The sequence below is a fragment of the Tribolium castaneum genome, chromosome 6 (genome assembly GCF_031307605.1).
Source record: "Tribolium castaneum strain GA2 chromosome 6, icTriCast1.1, whole genome shotgun sequence".
Classification (NCBI taxonomy): Eukaryota; Metazoa; Arthropoda; class Insecta; order Coleoptera; family Tenebrionidae; genus Tribolium; species Tribolium castaneum.
In genome coordinates, this window is record NC_087399.1 from 10,143,541 (window position 1) to 10,164,446 (window position 20,906).

Below are 20,906 nucleotides of genomic sequence, written 5' to 3' on the forward strand. Positions count from 1 at the left end.
AGGTTGAGCTTTAAAATTTTGTACACGATTCAAATCGATCACTCTGAGTTAAAACTAAATTATTTTCAAGATGGCTGAACTTCCGGAACTACGAGAAATTGGCGACAACTTTGAAATTTTAAATGGTGACCACCTATTTTTATTGTGTTTCTGAATTCGCCTTTTGAAACTGAGTAAAATGTAAACCTAATTGTTAGTACTTATCTGTCTTAGTTTTTGAAATATGTCAAATGTTTTGATAAATTTTTTATTTGCAGAGGTTTATTTAAAACATCATAGCTCTTGAGTACTTTAAAATAAGTGAATAATTCTTTTTGCATTTGATAACCAAAGGCTCGAAGGGTCTTCTGAAATCTTTACGATTGTCAACTGTCAAATTGCAAGGCTACTATGATATTTTGAAAATGATAATTAAAAAACAATTATAGAACAGTTTTTTTAAATGGAATGACTTCAATGGCAATCAAAAGAACATCAATTTTTATGCAGACTTATTAACATCTTCTATATCTATCTCTTACAGTTTTTGAAATAATCTCAAAAAACCGAATTCAAGGTAATTATTTTCATTTTTAATCGAGTAACCTTTCAAAAAATACGATAAAATTGTACTAATGATTAACAGAAATTTTAAAACTGTCCCCCATTTTCACTCAAAAAGTTCAAAATTCGATGGCAAACTGACTGAGTTATTCACTAAGTTAGCATAAACCATAATTAAATATTAATGTTTTGCTGCTTATTTGATAATGAACCAGCTAAAAACTAAGTAAAGTGTCGAAGTTTGACAATTGTTGACCATTTTGCAAGGTCTACTTGATTAACTATAAAAATTACGAAGTAAAATCCGTTATTTGTGATTTTTTCAAAAACTGTAACAGGTAAGGTACAGGACGTGTTGATAAAAATCACCATGAATATTGTTCTTTCGATTGCCGTTAAGAAAATAGAGTCGATCCATTTGAAAAAACTGAATTATAGCCGATTTTATTTTTAATAACCATTTAAAAAAATCATACTAGCCTTGAATTTTGACAGTTGACAATTTTGAAAATTTTAGAAAACTTTTCGAAACTCCGATAATCGAATTAAAAAAAAATATATTCACTTCTCCTAAACGGTTCAAAGGCTGTGATAATTTAAATAAACCCTTGCAAATAAAAATTTTACCAAAAAAATTGACATATGTAAAACTAAGACAGATAAGTACCAACAATTTTAATAAATTTTACTCACTTTGAGAGAGTGAATTAAAAAATGTAATAAAAATGTTTAGTTACTCTTCAAAATTTTAAAGTTGGCGCCAATTTGTCGTGGTTCCGGAAGCTCAGAAATTTTGAAAATAATTTAGTTGAATTTCAAATAGTCGCTTTTAAAGCACTAGTTTTTTTTAAAGTTAAAAAGTCTCTAATGTAGGTCCTAAAAGAATCACCCTGTATAATCTGCCGATTTCTAAGTGTTAGTGAGTGTTAAACTATGCATGATCCCTAAAACGAGTGATTGTATTATTTTAAAAAGTAAAACGCGGTAATAATCTGTGGCTTTAATTAAAAAACAAATTTTTTTTAGATTCAAAAAAACACCTTCCGCCCGAATTTTATTACATGCCAAGACCGGTCTGTCCGAATATCGTTAAAATCGAAAAAGGTGTTCTTATTGTGGCGACACTGTAACGACAACTTAACCTAACTTTTGGCCTGTTTAATTTAATATTACAAACAAGTATCATCTTTCGTGAGAATGGCAGATGACTTAGAAAATGTAAGACCCATTTCATTTAGAATTACATTTCACCTACCACTCCTTTCAGATTCCCTCAATCACCGTCAAAGAACCGCTCGATTTAGTGAGGTTAAGTTTAGACGAACGTATTTATGTAAAAATGCGAAACGATCGAGAAATCCGGGGCAGACTCCACGTAAGTTGTCTAACAAAGTTCCATCCATCACAAACCGAAATTCCAGGCTTATGACCAACACATGAACATGATCCTGAGCGACGCCGAAGAGACCATAACCACGGTTGAAATCGATGAAGAAACATATGAAGAGGTTTACAGAACGACGAAACGTAATATTCCCATGCTTTTCGTCCGAGGTGACGGCGTGATCTTGGTCTCACCCCCAATGCGCACTTCGTAAATAAAACACATACGTTGACATGATGTTTATTTACCCATTAAATATCGTATTTTACAAAGATTTCCTGATAATTGGTTAAAATATTAAAAAGGAGTATTAGGATAGTACGAGTTAAATAATTCTCTATACAACTTAATTTATAAATAAAACGTTCATTACAATATGTACATCTCAACCCAAGTCAAAACCATCCACTGTAAACGCAATCTAATAAGCTTATCATGCAATGCCTCAATAATACTGGAAATTTGGCATATTGCTAAAGTTTGCTCGTTAAAAATTGAAAATTCGTTGCTTCAATACACTTGACTAGCCGTGCTAGCCTTCCTTCTATGTCACGCCGACGTTTCATTTTCGCCCCAACCCTCACTATCACACTCCGAATCGCTTCCTGAATCCGAATCGCTAAACTCGACTGCAACCCTCCGAGCTAAAATACTCGCAACATCGTGGAAACCGTTCCCTCTCTCCACCTCCTTCTGTTCAATCTTCTCCACCTTGCGCAACTTAATCCCATCTCGGATAGCTTTGAGTAAATCATTCCTGGGATCGACGATAGGCGGCGCCTGCTTTGGCCGATCTTTGACAGGTGTCAATTGCGGCGGCGACGCACTATTTATAATTTTCGCCAAATCGCCGTTAACCAATGGGGGACTAGTCGTCGGGCCGTTCAGTAACGGCATTGGTGGAGGTGGTGGCGGAGGCGGGGCTTGTGGAGTTTGTTGTTTGGGGGGCGAGGCTTGCTTAGGTATGGGCGGTGGTGGAGGTAAGTCTTGCACCGGTTCGGGAGGTGTGGCTTGATGCGGACTGTTTGAACGCGATTGGGTGGCGAGATGTGCGGGGATGCCGTTGGGCGGTGACATGGTCGTGTCGGGTGGTGGGGGCGGTGGTGGTAGGTTGTCGCGGCCGGAGAGGCTCCGCCCTCGCGTCGGGGTATTGGACGAGGGCGTGCTCGTGTTGCTAGGTGGTGCGGGTGGGGGCTGGCTTGGGCGGACTTTACCGCCTCGTGTGGGCGTGCCTCCTTGGTATAATGATTCGGAACTGAGTGGGCCTTGGCCATACTCCTCGTACGGGGGGTAAGTGGGGGAATGGAGACCGTCGGTGGTTTCCTGTTGGTACGAGCGTCGTATTTCGATTGAGTTCGGTCGTGGTGGGCGTGGTTCAATCATTTCTTCGGTTGGTAACATTTGTTGTTGTTGCTGGATGATGGGTTGTGGGGTGCGATAGATGGTGTTTTGTTGTGGCATGATGTATTCGCCGTGGCCTACGGCGATTTGCTTTTGTCTTTCGCGGGTGTTGTGTGGTTGACGGACGCGTTTTTTGTGGCGGTTTCCTTGGCCGCCTTCGGTTCGTGGTCGGTGTGGTTTCTTGCCACGGTCGTGCATCATACGTTCGGTGTCGTTGAGCATTTCTTGACGCCATAATTCGAAGAAGTAGTTCGGATCGGTGTAGAATTTCAGACCGTCTTTGCCGTCGTCACGGTAACAATTGAGTTTGTGGAGTGGGGGCGGTTTGTCACAGGAATGATACGTTTCCAACATGGCCGTTGGCATAGTCGCTCGGGAGAATATCTGGAAAAATTCAATTAATAGTTAACTAATACAATAGATATAACTATCAGAATGGTTACATTATAAAACAGCTTTTAGACAGCTAATGACTCTATCAATTTTTAAAGAATAAGTATGGTTGGCGGCATCTACTTCTTTAAATCTTTTAATTTAACTATAAGCGTAAAAAAATATATAGGCTGTTCGACCTAAACCCCATTGGGAGTTTTAATAATGATAGTCACTGAAAATTTGTAAAGAACCATAATCCATTAGGTCCTCATCAATGAAAATATTTTCAACATGGCGGCACTTCAGGTTATACCGGAAGTCGCTATCAACTTTCTTATTTAAAATGGGAGGCTATGTTTTTTTTTCTTGCATTTTTGGATTACTCGAGTTATTTTACGGAAGCTTTAATGAATGGGCTTTCCCTATACTAAAATTGAGTCATTTTCGAAATATTTGGGTTTTCTGAAAAATTTTTTATTTGCAATTTTGACTTCAAAAATCGATAACTCTTTGCCGTTTTCAAATTTCTAAAAAAGTCAGCAAACCCCACAACTTCTCACGAAAATGTATCAAATAATAGTAATTAATAGTTATTTAATCAACAATAATAGTAGCCAAATTATTCCAAAAGGAACGGATAATCAAACGAAAAAAATATTCAAATTTATATTTTATATCGATCTTTGAAGCACTTTTAACGCAAGTGGTAAAATTGTACTTTAAACCTTCACGACTTAACCTCATTGGATTTATTTTAAACTGATTAAATGTGACAGATTTTCCAGGGATAGATTCGAGTTTATACTTAAGTATGTTAAAAATATTAAAATCTCAAAAATATCTTTATCAAAGCACTATTTAGTGCGTACTGTTACGTTTCTAATTCGAATTCAAAACTTGTGGTGTTAAATATTTGCGATTATTTTTGTTTACCGCCGTTTTAAAAGCCGTTAATAACAGTTTTTATTAATTTGTATTAGTACATATTTCTAATTGTTACAAAAATAATGGTAAAGAACATTTTAAGGAAATTTTCCAACTCTCTCTAAATAAATAATACATTTTAAAAAAAAGACAGAAATATAATCTGTTTTTAAGTGATTTATTCAGTGGAATTCAGAAGATCCCTTATTAGAAACCTTTATCGTTATAGTTAGTCGCCGTAGTTAGTCTTTTTTATTAAAAAAAATATTGTAAGCAATTGTCGATTAAAATAATATTTTCTAGCCTTATGTAATAAAATTGTTATGTAACATAAAAACAGCCAAGTAGGTGATTCTTTATGTATGACGTATTGTGCTTTTCTTATTGTATTATAAGAAAATTTAATTTCAAAACAATCGAGATTTAGACATTTAAGCGAATAGTTCGTAAAATTGAATCTATTCAAAGAAACTAAGAAATTTCTTTTTTAAGCAAAGGGGCTACTTAAATTAACTTATGTTAAATTAACGCGTCTAAATTAACGCCACATTTTTAAACAAACAACCGTTGAAAAACACCTATTTTAAACAAATCACGTGCTTATAATAAGGTAAATTTAGATATTGCTAGCAATTTAGCTTGATACTTTTTTTAACAAAACAAATGGTTGAATAAGATAGTTCAAAGTATCAAATTTAGTGAATTATACTTCGAAAACACGCTCTGCATCTTTAGGTTTTCACTTTCCACGTTGTAGTATGCAATTTTTTGCGTCAGAATTTTGAGAGTTTCTCGTTAAAAAACATTAATAAATCTGTAGAAAAAAACAATGTTATATGTAACTATGCTTATTTCTACTTTGTTTTGACGAAATCTTTCGAATTAGTGAGTGATAAAGCTCGTTCAAGTCCAATTTTGTAGTTATTTTTCTTTTAACAAAATTTCTGTTCAAGATACCTAAACCCATAGAAAAAAAAAGATACTTCTTATCGATTTCTATGTAATTTTGAACTTTGTAAGTTGACAAGATTTCTAAAATTTTATTTTGTGAACGAAAATGCTCTAATTTTGAAATTTTTTGCGTTATGTTAATGGAATCCCTAGAATTTGAAGTTTCTCGTTAACGGGACGTACTGCAACATTTATGGAAAATAAATTACTCTAAATAAATATAAAAACAGGTGAAAATAAACTGTGTATGGTAGCGCTCAGCTCCGTTTGCGTGTGCGTCATCTGACATTTCTGTCACTACGTTTACATAGCAGGGGCATAGCGGTGACAAACTATCAAATATTTTTTGAGGTTACGAAGTGTTTAAACTATGAGTTGTTACAAAAAATACAGATTCACAAAACAAGAACTAATAAACACAGAATCAAAAACCTAACGAAACGCAAATCACAAAACACAATAAACGAACGGAAAATACTTGCGATTAACACCGATAACACTTTCGACAACCATACGACGACGTCTATAATTTACTGTCAATGTCAGTTTGACAAATTCGTGACACTTGACGGTGTTGTCGAAGTGCACATGTACATTAATGTTCAAGGATACCACCCTTAGATAGCCCTTAGCTGTTTAAATTTGCATTGTTTTTGATAATTTTTTATAGCTTTGTGTTGGTAATGAAAAAATGAGATTGATGACGCACACGCAAATCGAGGTGACCGCCACTATATAAGCCCAGTTTTTTCATTATTTCCTATGTCTTGACATAATTTCCCGTTAAATAAATTATTTTACTTTGACTTGGCAAATCTATTAACTTGTAAACCCACATTTGGAGTAAATTTTACAATTGTCTACTTGGTATTGGTGAAATTTCTTGAATTTAGAGCATTTCTTCGTAAACCAATTCATAAAACGAGTCCAATTTTGGATTCATGACCAAGAACAAAATTAATAGTCCACCATGAAACTTACTTGTTGATCGAAAGCCACCGTGCTCTTGAACGCCTTCCTCATGTGGATATCCTGCAAAGAGACCTCCTCGACGGTGCTGTCCAATTGTGTGACTTTGATAGCGAGTCTGTCGATTCTCGCTTGCAGTGAATTCGATCTGTCGTAGAGTTGTTGGGCATCTCTGGCCAATTCTCCGAATAAATCTTCGGCATGTTTTGAGAGTGAGGAAAGTTGTCGTACGGTATTCGCTAAAGTTCCGTTGGTGACGGCTTCCAATTCGGACACTAGAGGAAAATCCTCTGGAAGTGTGCCTCTGGCCACGTGGACCGGTTCGATCACCCTCTTTGGCAGAGGCATGGTTGTTTAGTGTTCACTAGAAACGAGAGATAAACATGATGGAAGGGTTTTGTGAGGTGCTGAATGCTAATGTCAAGATTCAATTGGAATGTTTCAAGTGCGATAAAATGATCAATTTACACAAATGAAAAGGTTACATAGAAAGAGATACTCACGATTTTGACCGTATTCGTAAAATCGAATCATTTTGTAAAAATTTTGAAACAATGTTACCATTTCGCGAACAGAAAATTACATTTTAATGAGAGTTTTTAGTTGAAAATAATCAATATTTTCACTTAAATTTATATCATCGGTGTTATCACTAAACTATGTCATTTCATTTATCTCTTGTTTACATTTTGCTGTAAGTAATTTTTCCTGTAGATATCTTTTTAGCAATTTCGGTCTTGGGTTGTCTGTTCAAATTACATTTCCCTATATAGACTAATGTTAAAATTTAGTAAAGGCCTGTATTTCAGTACAATGAAAAAAAATGACGTTAGAATAACGTCGCATTTCTTGGTTAAGCATATTTTTATTGAAAACCATTAATATAAAATATAAAAGGTGTGTGTGTAATTTTGGTAAAAAAAGGTGACAAAAGAATACAATGTAAGTTTAGCTTCCAATTTAATTTAATTTTAATTTTAATTCAAACTGTTTTTTTTTAAATGGGCACGTGGTCCCTACCTTAATTAATTTCTTACAATGTTAAGAAAAAATCGATATTTAAATTCAACCGCAACTTTATCGCTTAACTGTGGCAAACTGTAACAGTATATACGAGTTTTATAAGACGTCCTATTGTGACACGAATGGTTTTGGAGCACGACGAAGGAGTGTAATATACTATTTTTTCTACTTTCTATTTTTGTTGTTTGTTTTTTTTTTGTTGAATTTATCAAAATCTGTTCAAACTATTTCCTCTTAATGTTGTTAATTATTCAGGCTTTATCAATAAACGACTTGACGCTTTAGACAGATTACACACTAAATTACAGTTATGACTGATGACACCCAGTCCAGCACATCCAACAGAACTATCTACTAAAAGTAATTGCATAAAAGTTTTCTTTGTGAAACCACTTTCGGTTTCACAATGAACATTTTGTAAAACCATAATAGTAGTACTATTTTCAATCAGAAACGCATTTTTTAATGTGATTTCGTCAAAAATACACCGCAAAATTATTAAAATAAGTCAAAGTTTGTTACTTTTGCTTTTTTTCGAAAACTTTAGATTTTTGTTTTTTGGCAAAAAATTCATATTGTTTCAAAAGATTAGTTACTTAATCCGAAATAACTCTGAAAAACAATTATTAACGAAATTTTGTCAAAAATAAGCCAAAAGCCTTTAAAACACCTCAAAATTGGCATATCTTTCCAATATAAATCATGGAAATTAAAAAAAAAGAAAAAAATCGTCTTATTTTTGTTTTTTTGAGTTTTTAAAACGTTTGGAAACGTTTATTTTGCAAGGTTTTGCTGAAACCGGCCAAAAAACACAAAATTATCTTGAAAATGATTCCATTTTCACTTTTTTACGGCGTTTTTCACATAGAAATGCTTTATTTTGCAAAATTTCCAAAATAAAGCCAAAAAATCATTGATACAGTTCAAAATTAGTGTAATGTTTGTTTTTTTTAGCGTTTTGGATCTTTTTAGAGCAAGATTTAGATGAATCATATTAAAAAACGTAATGATTTTGCGCTAGAAACCAGAAAAATAATGAAACCAAATCGAAAATTTCGTTATATTTGTTTTGAAACGTTTCTAAATTTAGTTTTTTTTCAAAGATTTTGCTAAAGCGGGTCTAAACAATACAAATTTAAATCTAAAATGACTATTTTTGCAGATCGAAATCAGTGTTCGCATATTCTTTTAGCATGTTAGATCGTTTTTAAGCTAAACACTTAGCTTTTTTGTGAGATCTTGTCAATAGAAATCACAGACATTTGGAAATCAAGTCAAAAATTGTAATGGGTGCTTTGCTTTTAAAACGTTTCTAAATTCAGCTTTTCTAATGAAATGGGTCAAAAAATGAATAATTTAACTTGAAAATTACTTTTTTTGCTTTTTGGGATGTTTTTTATTGTGGAACGCATCAAATATGTCATAATTAGTGTTATTCTTGCTTTTTTAATCGTTTTATTACACAATAATTTGGTTGTCTATTTTATTTTTGTAAAAAAAATCGTCAAAAAATAAAATGTTAATGTTAATTTTTTCAGAAAAAATTTGGTTATAATCAATATTTAACGTAAGTTACAGAAGATTAGAAGATGTTCATAAAATTTTCAGGGCTCCCCTGACTACAGTTTCATTTAGACGCTTTCTAATAGATTAGATTTTGCAAAAATTTTGTGTATGGCTTTAATCCTTTAATCATACTTATTGGGACAAATAAATAAAAAAAGGGGTGTGGTATTATTTAATGAAAAATAATTTTGCAAAAATCGATTTTCAATTTCTTCTGTTGATTACATTCAAAACTTTTGGCAGTGTTTTGAAATCATTTAAATGCTCATAAAGAATATGAATCAATTGGTTGTTCCCTAGATGTGATAAAAACTTGTGTGACAAGACATGTGTGTAGAGTAGATATGAATATGGAACACCTAAATACACCTGAAAAATATTACAACCATGATTCATCAAAATACTATTAACACTTCAGACCTTGGGAGTATTATTCCTGTTTTAAGTATTTACACTAGATAAAGCAGTACATTTTTGAGAGAATTTCGACGTAAATTTTTATCAGGGAAGCCACTCCCTTAAGTTCTAAACTGAATAATATCCTAATTTTTGAGAAAATAGTTATTTAAAATTTAATTAGAAGAATATCACATTTCCATCGAAGGTCATCAATAATATGTCGTTATGCCGATATAAAAATACAGTATTTATAATAAAATAACCATTAAATGTAAAATGAATGATTTTTTGCAAATTAGTTAGAAAAAATTGCGTTTTTGACCTCGTTTTTTTGTTTTCAATTCATTTATTACAGAAACATCGATTTTTAACAATTCTCACTTTAGTAAACAATTATCATAACTGATTAGCGTGATTTAATTTTAAGTATTCCTTCACCTTTCCCAAATGTAGTAGACCTTTGTGTTATTGTTATTTTAGGGGTTGAAGGACGAAAAAATCAGTAACTATGACGACAACCAATCCAATTATTGGATTTCTCATTTCTAATAATAAGTGCCCTTTAAATTTTAACAGAATCACACGTGATTACATCAATTCCGTTTAAAAAATGCAATCGTTCACCAATTGAACTTTGAAACGCACCGCTACAGAAGTGAAAACTAAACCGTTTCAACATTTCTTGAAGAAAAAAGGTTAAATCTCTGTTTCCCGTTTTCGTCACCATATGTTACCGCTTTATGGAAATAAATAAATTAGTGCATGACGTGCGAAAGACATCTGTGAAGGTTATTAACCGCCAATTAATAAACTAAAGCGTGGCAGGAAGTGCCCCAAACTGGCTTCGCTCTCATCAATACTGTCTCCAACAAGGAAGTGAGTCATTAGGGGGCCACATACGCCCCATTTAACAAATATGAGCAAACACAAGCTGCAAGGTCAAGTCATTTGTCGCAATTACGCGAACAGACACCGCAAACGGCCAGATTTTGGGGCAATTTCTCGCAGAAAATGTCAAATAGAAAGGGGAAAGGCCAACTAGCAGGAGTCGAGATTTCCGCCCATTTCTTACCTCGGCATGGTCTGGGACACTCACTGGGGGGCGCAAACGTTGCCACACATGTTTTTGCACACACGACACTAATTGTTTCGTTAAAAACGGCGATAATTTAATAAATATCGCAGAAAATGGCGAAGCGGTACACCCAACAAACACGATTGAGCAGGACTGCCACACCCACGGAGCGAAAATCACCAACAGCAGCGGCGTCGCGTCAATCAATATTGCGGCCACTTTGGGGATAAAATAAATAAAATTGGGGCGTGCGAGGGAAAACCCTCATTTTAATACATTTTTGTGCGAATGAGGGTGTCATTGCTCGACACTTGATGTTTATTTGGGGGAATTACCAGTGGCGTGCGGAACGTACTGGGGATTTTTGTGTTGGCAACGTTATGTAATAAAAAACTGTTTTTCTTAAATTATTATATTTATAAAATAATAGTAATTTTTGTATTAAGTGCGCGAAATGAGTGTTTTTTTAATGGCGCCTGAGAATGTTATTTTAGTCGAGACCGCCAGGTCGAGACCTAAAAGACATTCGAAGGCGCCATTAAAACATGAATTTCGCCACGAAATACAAACAACGTTTTTTCTACAGCCTCCAGATGAAGAAAAAAGTAACAGAAATTAGTTGGAACAAAATGGTCTGATAAATCGAGTTGCTTGCATGGTTACGATGATAAATAAAAGTGATAGTTGCGAAAAATTTGTCACAATAGGTATTTTTGTTGAAGAAGTGTGATGGATTTTAGCAGCGAAAACGAAATAGATGCAATTGCAAGCGCGGCAGTGTCGAATCTTTTGCCTGCTAAATCAAGACCGCAGTACGAAAAAACGTATCTTCAGTTTCGGCAGTGGTGTTCTATGAAAAAGATTGATCAAGTAACGGAAAATGTTTTGTTGGCGTATTTGGAAGAAAAGTCTACCACCTTAAAGCCACCAACACTCTGGGCCCTTTATGCGATGTTGAAAGCCACCTTAAACGTTAAAGAGAATATCGATACACGTAAGTTTCCGAAGTTAGTGCCCTACCTGAAAAGCAAAAGCGTAGGTTACAGAAGCAAGAAGTCGCAAATTTTAGACAAAGAAGACATTAGCAAGTTTATTAATGAAGCAGATGACAAGATATATTTACTGATGAAGGTAAACTTATCATATTAGTGTAATACAAATCAAAACAACTCGTTTTATTTATAGACTGTGCTAATTTTGGGTATATCGGGAGCCCTTCGACGTGAAGAATTAGTTAAAATGAAGCTAACTGACATAGAAGATAAACAGTCTGTCTTAATTGTGAAGGTGCCTGATACAAAAACCCACTGCGAACGAATATTTACTGTTTCAAATTTAGAAAATATAGAAATTGTCAGAAAATATAGAGCTTTGCGGCCTCCACGGGCGACTAGTGACCGTTTATTTTTAAAGTATACCAACGGAAAATGTGTGAATCAAAATGTTGGAATTAACAAAATCGGAGAGATACCAAGTTTGATTGCAAAGTGGCTTAACAAAGACGAACCTAAAAAATATACTGGTCACTGCTTCAGAAGAAGCTCTGCCACTCTTTTGGCGAATGCTGGAGGTGATCTAATTTCAATTAAACGTCATGGGGGCTGGAGAAGCAGCACAGTGGCAGAAAGTTACATCGAGGACTCTTTGAATAATAAAATTGAAATTGCCAATAAAATTCAACCTTCTTCCTCCACAGAAGAAAACAAAATCACTCAACCTTCTACATCGGCTTCTTTTAATGGCGAAAATAACTTTCATTTACAAGCGTCTTCACTCAGGCCTCTGGGGATAAACGGGGGCACGTTTTCGTCATGCACATTTAATTTTCATATGTCAAAGTAAATATCTATTATTATTGTTTTGTAATATTGTTCTGTATAATTATAAAACCTTTAAAACTACCTCTCATTATCGATCCGTCTCTTCATTTCGGTTGCTGTTGATGTCTTTTCGTGTTACTAAAATTGTAACAGAAATAAGTTGGAACAAAATGATCTGAAAAATCGAGTTGCCTGCACAGTTAAAAAATATTATTTTTTCACTGTGAAACCGTGAAAAAATAATATTTTTTCACAGTGAAAAAACGTCAAACTTCGCGCATAGGTAACCATGCATAAATGTCACGATTTTTTGACGGCTGTAGAAAAAAATAAATAGACATTGCAAATGGTTAATAACATTGAGTAAAATATAAAACTATAAAACATTAATTAATTACTTGTTCCGGATAAAACAAACCCTGTTGTGTTTTGAACTGTAACATACAGGGTAGCAAACTTTTTTGAGTATTTTTGCTTTAGATTAGTATTTAAAAAACGCTATGCAATATGCAGCTTTACTTAAAAAAAGACACTTAACGTGCATACATCAACATCGACGCAACAGTCTATAGTACGGTTAATTTAATAACAAATTGCCTCTAGAAAAACAAAACTATTCTTAAGCATCACAATTCACAACGAATCCAGATTCATTTTCAATGATACAAGAAAGTTCTCTATTGAGTATTCGTCAAGTTACGATATCAATACTTGAATTGATACTGGGTTAGTATCAAATTTGACTTGTATGACTATACGAATCAAATTTCCAATATACTATACTATAATACAAAATTGCAACAATTTTACTAGAGATACATAGTATCAACTTATTGATTAATAATTATATTGACATGATAAAAACAGAGGGGTTGACACCACATTCCTTTGAAAGCGTTATTCCTACTTAGTAACTAGGATACGGATTCCGTCAAAGACAAAAGTATGGACATCGGCATATTTGGCAGATTTAGTGTCAGATTACTGTCAAGTTGACACTAAAATATCCATTTATGACAAGGAACATTTTCAAAGTCAAATAAATGTTCCTGTTCTTAATGATCTATTAGCGCCACCAGATGGCGAGTTGAACAATGAATTAAATAAAACAGTGAGAACAACTCAAACTAAAAAATCAGACAGGTAGAGCATTAAATTCACCATTGTAAGAGTAATGGTAATACAAAAAATATCGAAAATTACATTAAAAAAAGCACATCGCCTCATATTTTCAAAAAACTGCGAGTAGGGTTAAAGAAATAAGAAAATTTAAGAACATTAAAAAAATCCGCGAAAGCATGTTTTTGCCTTATATTAAACGAATTAGGTCGGTTTAGTTGTTCAAAAATTGGAAAATTAATTTAAGCCTAAACTGTTGAAGATAGTTATGGTGTTGCGTCGCAAATACTTTGCAGGAAATTTAATTCGCTACAACTTAGTTCGTTACACTTTTTAAAGCACTTATTAAATAATGTATGTCTATTAGAATTTTTTTTGACAATCACTTCATCAAGCACTTTTACAGTTTCTACCTAATTCGAATAAACTTTTGACGAATTATTCGAATTAATCGTATTTCTGAGTAAAAACTGACTGACCAAAAACGCTCAACAATTAATTTCACTCAAAAAAATCTGTTAAAACGCACGAAAAAAACATTGTTCAAAAATTGTTGAAACGTTGAAAAACTACAAAAATTATAATTTTCGATCGATATTGGTAATCAATAATCATTCGACAAATTTTCCCAAAATTTTGCAAAATAATTGCTTTTTTTAATCAAAAAGATACTAAAATTCTCAAAAACACATGTTTTTAGCCCAAATACGTGACCAAAATTAAAAAAAAACAAAACAACTCGTATTTTATCAATTAAAAAAACTTAATTTTCGCCCAAATTTCGTAATTTTTCGACTCAGAAACTGGGCAATTAGTTTAAAAAACATTCGATAAAAGCAAAAATTTCGTCTAACTTCTCAAATTTTAAGGAAATTCCTAGAATTAATTATTTTTCTGAGTAAACATCGAGTAAAAAAGTAGAATCGTTTTTTCCTTTTTTACTTAGTTTATTTACTCATTATCACAAGAATTGCAAAAACTGTACCATTTTCGACATATCTTAGTCAAAATTTTTCAAAATAATTTCTTTTTAGCAGATAAAAAGCTACAACTTTTGTAAAAGTTAAAAGTGTATCGCATTCGACTTGACTCGCGAAAAGATTAGTTTTCCATTCCAAAAAGTGTATTTAATTTTGTATACCTTTATTTGTTGCATTTTTTGTATCTTTAATATTGGACAGGACGCAAATTTTTTATATGTTTTCCTAACTCCGTTACCAAATTTTACATCTAATTATGACGTGATATACTGCCACTTATTACGTAGCTCACTGTCAGGTGTTTACTCTTAAAACAATAAAACCGTTGGAATTTTTTTTTAATTTACGACGGAATTAGAAAATAATTTGTTCGTAATACATTATGAAAAGCCTGTTAGTGTTTATTAACTATTTCAAAACTATAAAAACGCCAACGTCGCATTTTACCAAATAATTTTTTTATTCATAAGAATGTAAAATTGTTATTAATGATTAGATCTCTCGTTGAAAGTACAAATTACAATAGCTATTATTTTTTTGAAGTGTGTGAATAATTTATAACAGGTAATTTAGAGAGAAAATGTGATGTTGGAGTTTTTATAGTTTTGAAACAGCTAACAGCTTGCACAATTTGAAAAAATTGTTCGCTGCGCGCACTCGTTTTGGCAAACATTGTGCTCGTTAAACAAAATCGGTCTTTGCATAACTGACTACGTAAACAAGTATATTCTCATTATTAACGTATAAATTTTAATATTTTTTCTTAGCTTGTTAAGAATTTCATGCTCTACATTTCTGCATTTTTTCCACACAATTAGGAACTGACTGAAATTAAATAAATTCAAAACGTTATTCCCCACAAATTTTTGAGGACAGAAAGTCGTGTTATTTTGTCTCCTCGTAGATAAAAGTTCCTCTGTCTCCAACAGAATCTCGTATCTTAGTAATAACCTACTTAGTTTCTCTATCATTACTCTGAATTCTTCAATATGAAGTTATTTTGGACAATCTAAACTACACCTCATCGTAAATCCATTGCGTTTAGATAATAACTGACCAAACCTCGTATACGCTTAATCTCACATAAGCCCATAGAAGTATCCAATTAGGTTTTGGGAAACATTGATAAAATCGCCGCGCAAATCTTCTGCGGATTCGTCTCATCCGGATACATCCTCATCGCTTGTGTGACTTGTTCTTCGGGAAAAATCGCCGCTAGATGATAGTGCAATTTCCTGCGCGCATCCTCCTGCAGTGTAGGGGGCGGTGGTGGGCCCCCTTGCGACCACAACGGCGGCCAAACATTCAACTGCGGATCGGAACAACTCGACATTCTTTGCATATGTCGATGCGTGGGGGCTGCCGGGGGCCACGGCCTGTACGAATCCGGAGCTGACGCAATCCGCGTCACGTGCTGGTGCATGTCCCAGTTCATGTAAGGGGGCTGTGGGGCCACGTACCGCCGCACCAATCTCGGATCAGACGCCGGGTTTAGTGTCAGTTGTCTTTGGAGCTTCCGGTGGAGGTTCTCAGGTTGGGGGGGCGCAGCCCCCACATTATCCACACTGCGGCTTTTCGACACCACGACATGTTGCACTTCTTTGGGTGGGGGCACGTTGGAGCGGGTGCGCCCCAAGGGGGTTTTCCGGATGTCGCCTTCGCGCGCTTGGAGGTGTCTTTGTGCGTGTTCTGACAGCCGTTCGGTTACGCTTTTATGCGGGAAGGGGCCGCGTTCGGGGTGGTGGTACTTGCATTTGTTGCCGTATGTGCACTTTTTGGCGTAGGGACAAGGGGGCGGGGGGTCCCCTTTTTTGGGCTGCGTTCGGAGGAAGTTGTCTAGGGTGGGGCCGGAGCGCCCCAGGGGGTCGTCGGGGGGCATGAAGCGGTCGTTGACGAAGCTGTACATGAGAATGCGCTCTTCGACCACTTTGCGAAACTCGGCGCTTTCTTGGCAGAGGTCGCGGTAGTTGTCGTTGCTGACGACGATGCCGTCCACTTCGGCTGCCAGCCGGAGGATGTAGCGGTCGTCGTAGCAGACCATGCGTTTGCCGCCGACGAGACGCGATGGGGTGAATACGAGCAGTCTTTCTTTTTCCAGTTCGGCTAGAATGTCTTGGTCGCGGACGGGGTTGTCGGGACGGGGGGCTTCTTTGCGCCATTTCGGCACGAAGACGGTGATGTCTTTGTGGCCGCGTGATTTGAACCAATCCACGCAGATTTTTATGCCGCGGCATGAGAATATCTCCTTGTTGCCGTGGCTGCAACAAGAAAGCAAAATCTGTTTTACAGTTTGTTTGCAACACGAGCGCAGGGAGTGCTGCTTGAATTGCGAACAGGGGAAATTTTGTCCAAATAAATTTTAGTCCGGGAGCAAGCTCCCAAATTCAACTTTCAATTCAACAAGATTAAATTTTCTTCTAACGTGTCATATTTGTGTAATGGAATTTTCAAGATGGGATTTTTTTTTATTTTAAAAGATAGACCCTTACATACGCGAGATGAAATGATACCCATAGTTCATATAAGTTTTTGTTGCAAGAATCATTTCGATATCTGTAGTATTTACCAAGTTATTGCAATTCAAACTTCCTGCAATATACGCGCGATGTGAAGATCGCGGCATATCTCCCTTTCTAGTGACTACAGGACCACTGTACCAAGCTCGCTAGGTCAAGCGTCGCACAGTGTCGTTTGACTTCTCTTAGTTTTTATTTAATATTTTTTTCAATTACAATCATTTTAAGTGTCAAAAGCCGGTAAATAATAAAATCATCAATAATTTTTCAATTTTATGCAATTGGTTAAAATGACGCATTTTATTCCAAATTCAGCACATTCTTAACTTTTTTCGTTGTTTTTTTAACTATGTGACTATAACTCAAGAATGAGCTAAATTACTCAAAAATGCCTAGTCACATAAGTGCTTTTTAAATTTTTAAAGATTCTTCGTTCGATAACTTCTGTGAATACGTGAATTACGATACAAAGAATATTATTAAAGAATTTTCAATTTACCATCGAGCGATGACTGATTTATTAGTCAGAAAAAAAAGCAACTGCAGGTCTTCATTTTATTTTTAAAGTGGTTAGCTGCTGGACTTGAAAGGTCAGAAAAGAAATGACTAAAATGTGTAATTTTAACTAATTTCAAGGGATTTAGTTAGTAAGTAAACTGTTCTTTGACGTGAAAATCACTTGTTATTATATTATTTACCGTTTTTGACCTTTGAAATGTTTGTAATTGAAAAAAATTGACTAAAAACTAAAAAAAGTGGAACGACACAGCGTGACATTTCACCTAGCGAGCTTGGTCCAGTGGTCTTGTAGTCACTACAAAGGGAGATATGCCTTGATCTCTACCTCGCGCACATATTGCAGTGACTTTAAATTGGAATAACTTGGTAAGTATTACAGATATCGAAATGATTCTTGCAAAAAAAACTTATATGAACTATTGGCATCATTTGATCTCGCTTATTAAGGATCTATCTTTTAAAATAAAAAAATTCTCGCATCTCGAAAATTCCACTACACAAATATGACACGTTACAAGAAAATTGTAATTTTCTAACTTTTCCCTTGTAAAATATGAAGATGGTTTATATACGTTAGAATCTACATGTATTGAGGAATCTAGTGCAAAAAAATGAATTTTCTAGCTTTACTCAGAAGGAAAATATGACGATGTAAACACAAAATTTGTGCAATTTTAGTTTTTCAAGAATTTTAAAAAAAACGTCTTTTTCATAATGCAGGCAATTCCAAATCAAAAAGCAACCTACAGATTCGAATTTAACAGGAAATTCTACATAAGAATCGCTTTTCAGCAATCGTATGCAATCGAGTCCGGATCAACTTCTTAAATAAGCGACTTTTGAGATACCTGCTCCCGGACTATTTGGTATAATATTTATTGAAACTCAAAAACATTAAAATAAATATTTTCCATAAGTAATTATCACTATTATCAGATTATCATGTTTGTCTTATACACAAAAATTACTATGGTTAATGTAGGTATTCGAATTTTAAAAATATTCGAGATGCATAAATCACAACAATGTATGTATTTGTTGCCAGTTTGAATAAGGTGTCAATTAGATGATTGATTACCTAATTAGTTACCGATTAGTTGTAACATTAATTTATTCAATAAGAATTATTTGTCGATTAATCAAAACAGGTACTTCTAATCGATCACTATCCAAATAATCGATTATTTTTTAACTCGATTAAACGAGTACTCAAAATGGAAATCAACGAGACCTAATTGCAAAATAAACAACACTTTGGTGCGGGAAATGATTGTTTGCGAACGCCAAAGATAACCAGGAAATATTGGCTATTATAAACGCTATAAGTACAAAAAAAAACATGTAAATAATGTCATCGAAGGGCAAATTGATATAAGCCTTTTGGAAAGACATTTTATTACTTTATTAACCTTACTATGGAAAAAAGAATTGCCCAAAAGTTATTTGTACCATAAAACATAAAAAACAATGACAAAAAACACATTTGCTGTTTTTTTAACAACACGAGTTAAAAATGCGCAACAAAAGTAGCCTGCAAAAACAGTTACCACAAAAATTCAGGAATTTCATATAATTATAATTATGATAAAACGGCACACAGATCAAGTTACAAGCAACTGTGTCATTTTTTTTAATTGTAACAATGGCAAACAAGGTCATTTTCATCGGCTCTTTAAATTTTACGCTAATAAATAATTCGTTTGAAAAGAATGCCAAAAATTTCATTTATTACATCATTATTCAGAAAAATTACTAATATCCACACACTTTTCTGGTGTGTATAGTTAACTAAGCAAATGAGGAAAAAACTGTACTACAAGTAAACAGTTTACAAAATGCTCAAGATGTTCTACGATTTTTTTTAGAATATGTATTAGGTAAATTGCAAACGAGTAACAGATGCCGATGAAACGTAAATTGGCTGGTGTAACAACTGGAAAAATACGAATGAACGGTTATAGGCAGCTTCAATAATGGCAAAACCTCTAGCAATATGTATTTGTGTGATTTGACCAAAAAGTTGACGTTTTGTAAATATTTAGATGTATGTTTTAATTTGTTTGCATGCGAGCTTATTAAATTTTAAATGTCTAGGTAAATGAACCTTCACACTTTTTTAGAAATAGCACCTCATTCTAATTTTACATTTTCTTCTGTTTTGTCAAAAACAAAAGTACCACGTGTTACGTTTTTTGACCTACATCGGAAAATATAAAATGTAAAATTTCATCTTGACTTCTAGTCGGTTTTGGTTTTTCAAAATGTCAGAATTTTTATATTTCTGCAAGTATAGGTTTTGATTTTTGAAGTTTATAAAATTTTCAACTTATAATTTCACTTTACGTTTCTGTTAAAATTTATTAATTCAATTAATATGGTTTCTTCAAAATAAATTATTATTTTTTTTGGACAGAAGTTTTTCAGAATTACAAACACTATCCATTGATCACCCACTTAATTTCCAGTGCTTAGTTACGATTTAACCCCCCTTAAAAAAGTGTGTCAGGTTATAAACTTTTTTACTAAACAAATTTTTTTCGCGATTTTATGCAGTTTTGCCATTTTTCTAAGATTCTCTCTCGCTTGTGTTTGATGTCTTTGTAATTATAATTAATTAATTATAAAATAATTATTTTATACGAAACATATTAGTTGGTCTCAAAACTATAAAAACGCCAACGTCGCAATTTACCGATTTGTTTTTTTTTAATAAAACTGATTAAATTATAAAAAAAATATTAATGATTAGATCTCTAATTGAAACTATGAATTACATTAGCTATTAATTGTTTGAAGTGTATGAATAAATTTATAACAACTAATTTTGAGAAAATGCGACGTTGGCGTTTTTATAGTTTTGAAACAGCTAATATGTGTAGTGTGTGTTCTATTTTATTGTACTTTTAATAACAATAAAAAAATTCAATAAAAGATTTCTATTTCCGACTTGTAAAATTTAACCCATTTTATTAAGATAGATTAAAAGGCTGCACTGAAAACTCTTAATAATAATTTTAAAAATAAGAATAGGTGGTTTGAAACCAAAAAACCTGAAAAATTCAAGTGATAGGTGCACAAATCTGAAAAAACCGTTCACACCTTAAAATTTTGAATAGTCAGACACCTATCACTTGAGCTATAATTTTTCTCACAAAAAATCTTGAAACCTTTTCCAGATTATAATAGTTTAATTATAATTATTTATGGTCTATTTTTTTACAAACAATTGTCAGTGTCAAAATCGGGCATAAAAGTAGTTCACATCGTCTTAAAAGGAAAAATTGAGAAATTAGACTTACATTGACGTAATGTAATGTAAGTCTAATTTCTCAATTTTACAGG

General features: G+C 33.8%; 4 protein-coding genes across 9 annotated transcripts in view; 2 read left to right on the forward strand and 2 right to left on the reverse strand.

Annotated features, from left to right (window-relative positions):
- The first annotated feature begins 1,603 nt into the window (after nt 1-1,603).
- LSm3 (Like Sm 3) lies at nt 1,604-2,159 on the forward strand. The gene is made up of 3 exons (XM_968181.4): nt 1,604-1,761; nt 1,811-1,918; nt 1,965-2,159. Exons 1-3 carry the CDS (start codon nt 1,741-1,743, stop codon nt 2,139-2,141), a joined length of 306 nt encoding a protein of 101 aa, XP_973274.1. The 5' UTR covers nt 1,604-1,740; the 3' UTR covers nt 2,142-2,159.
- Nucleotides 2,156-10,767, reverse strand: SCAR. 2 transcript variants are annotated; one of them, XM_968148.5, is made up of 3 exons: nt 10,608-10,767; nt 6,560-6,911; nt 2,156-3,712 (listed from the first exon to the last, which is right to left on the reverse strand). In XM_968148.5, exons 2-3 carry the CDS (start codon nt 6,893-6,895, stop codon nt 2,477-2,479), a joined length of 1,572 nt encoding a protein of 523 aa, XP_973241.1. In that variant the 5' UTR covers nt 6,896-6,911; nt 10,608-10,767; the 3' UTR covers nt 2,156-2,476. The 2 variants fall into 2 exon arrangements, with proteins under 2 accessions (XP_973241.1, XP_015837872.1); XM_015982386.2 differs by lacking the exon at nt 10,608-10,767 and adding an exon at nt 7,051-7,190.
- Nucleotides 10,768-10,910: 143 nt separating this feature from the next.
- Nucleotides 10,911-12,511, forward strand: LOC107398411 (uncharacterized). Of its 3 annotated transcripts, none has more exons than XR_010334728.1 (3): nt 10,911-11,604; nt 11,657-11,741; nt 11,796-12,511. XR_010334728.1 is itself a non-coding variant. In XM_015982384.2 (3 exons), the coding sequence occupies exons 1-3, from the start codon at nt 11,340-11,342 to the stop codon at nt 12,450-12,452; spliced, it is 1,014 nt and encodes a 337-aa protein (XP_015837870.1). In that variant the 5' UTR covers nt 10,911-11,339; the 3' UTR covers nt 12,453-12,511. The 3 variants fall into 3 exon arrangements, 2 of the variants coding, with proteins under 2 accessions (XP_015837870.1, XP_015837869.1); XM_015982384.2 differs by having other exon boundaries at nt 11,650-11,741; XM_015982383.2 differs by having other exon boundaries at nt 10,911-11,741.
- A 420-nt stretch (nt 12,512-12,931) lies between these two features.
- Nucleotides 12,932-20,906, reverse strand: part of LOC661984 (probable ribonuclease ZC3H12B) — a 30,095-nt gene continuing 22,120 nt past the window's right edge. For all 3 annotated transcript variants that reach the window (XM_968112.4, XM_008197961.3, XM_015982441.2), the window contains exon 3: nt 12,932-16,787. In XM_968112.4, the coding sequence (XP_973205.1) occupies nt 15,635-16,787 (1,153 nt within the window). In that variant the 3' untranslated portion in view covers nt 12,932-15,634. The remainder of the gene's footprint in view (nt 16,788-20,906) is intronic.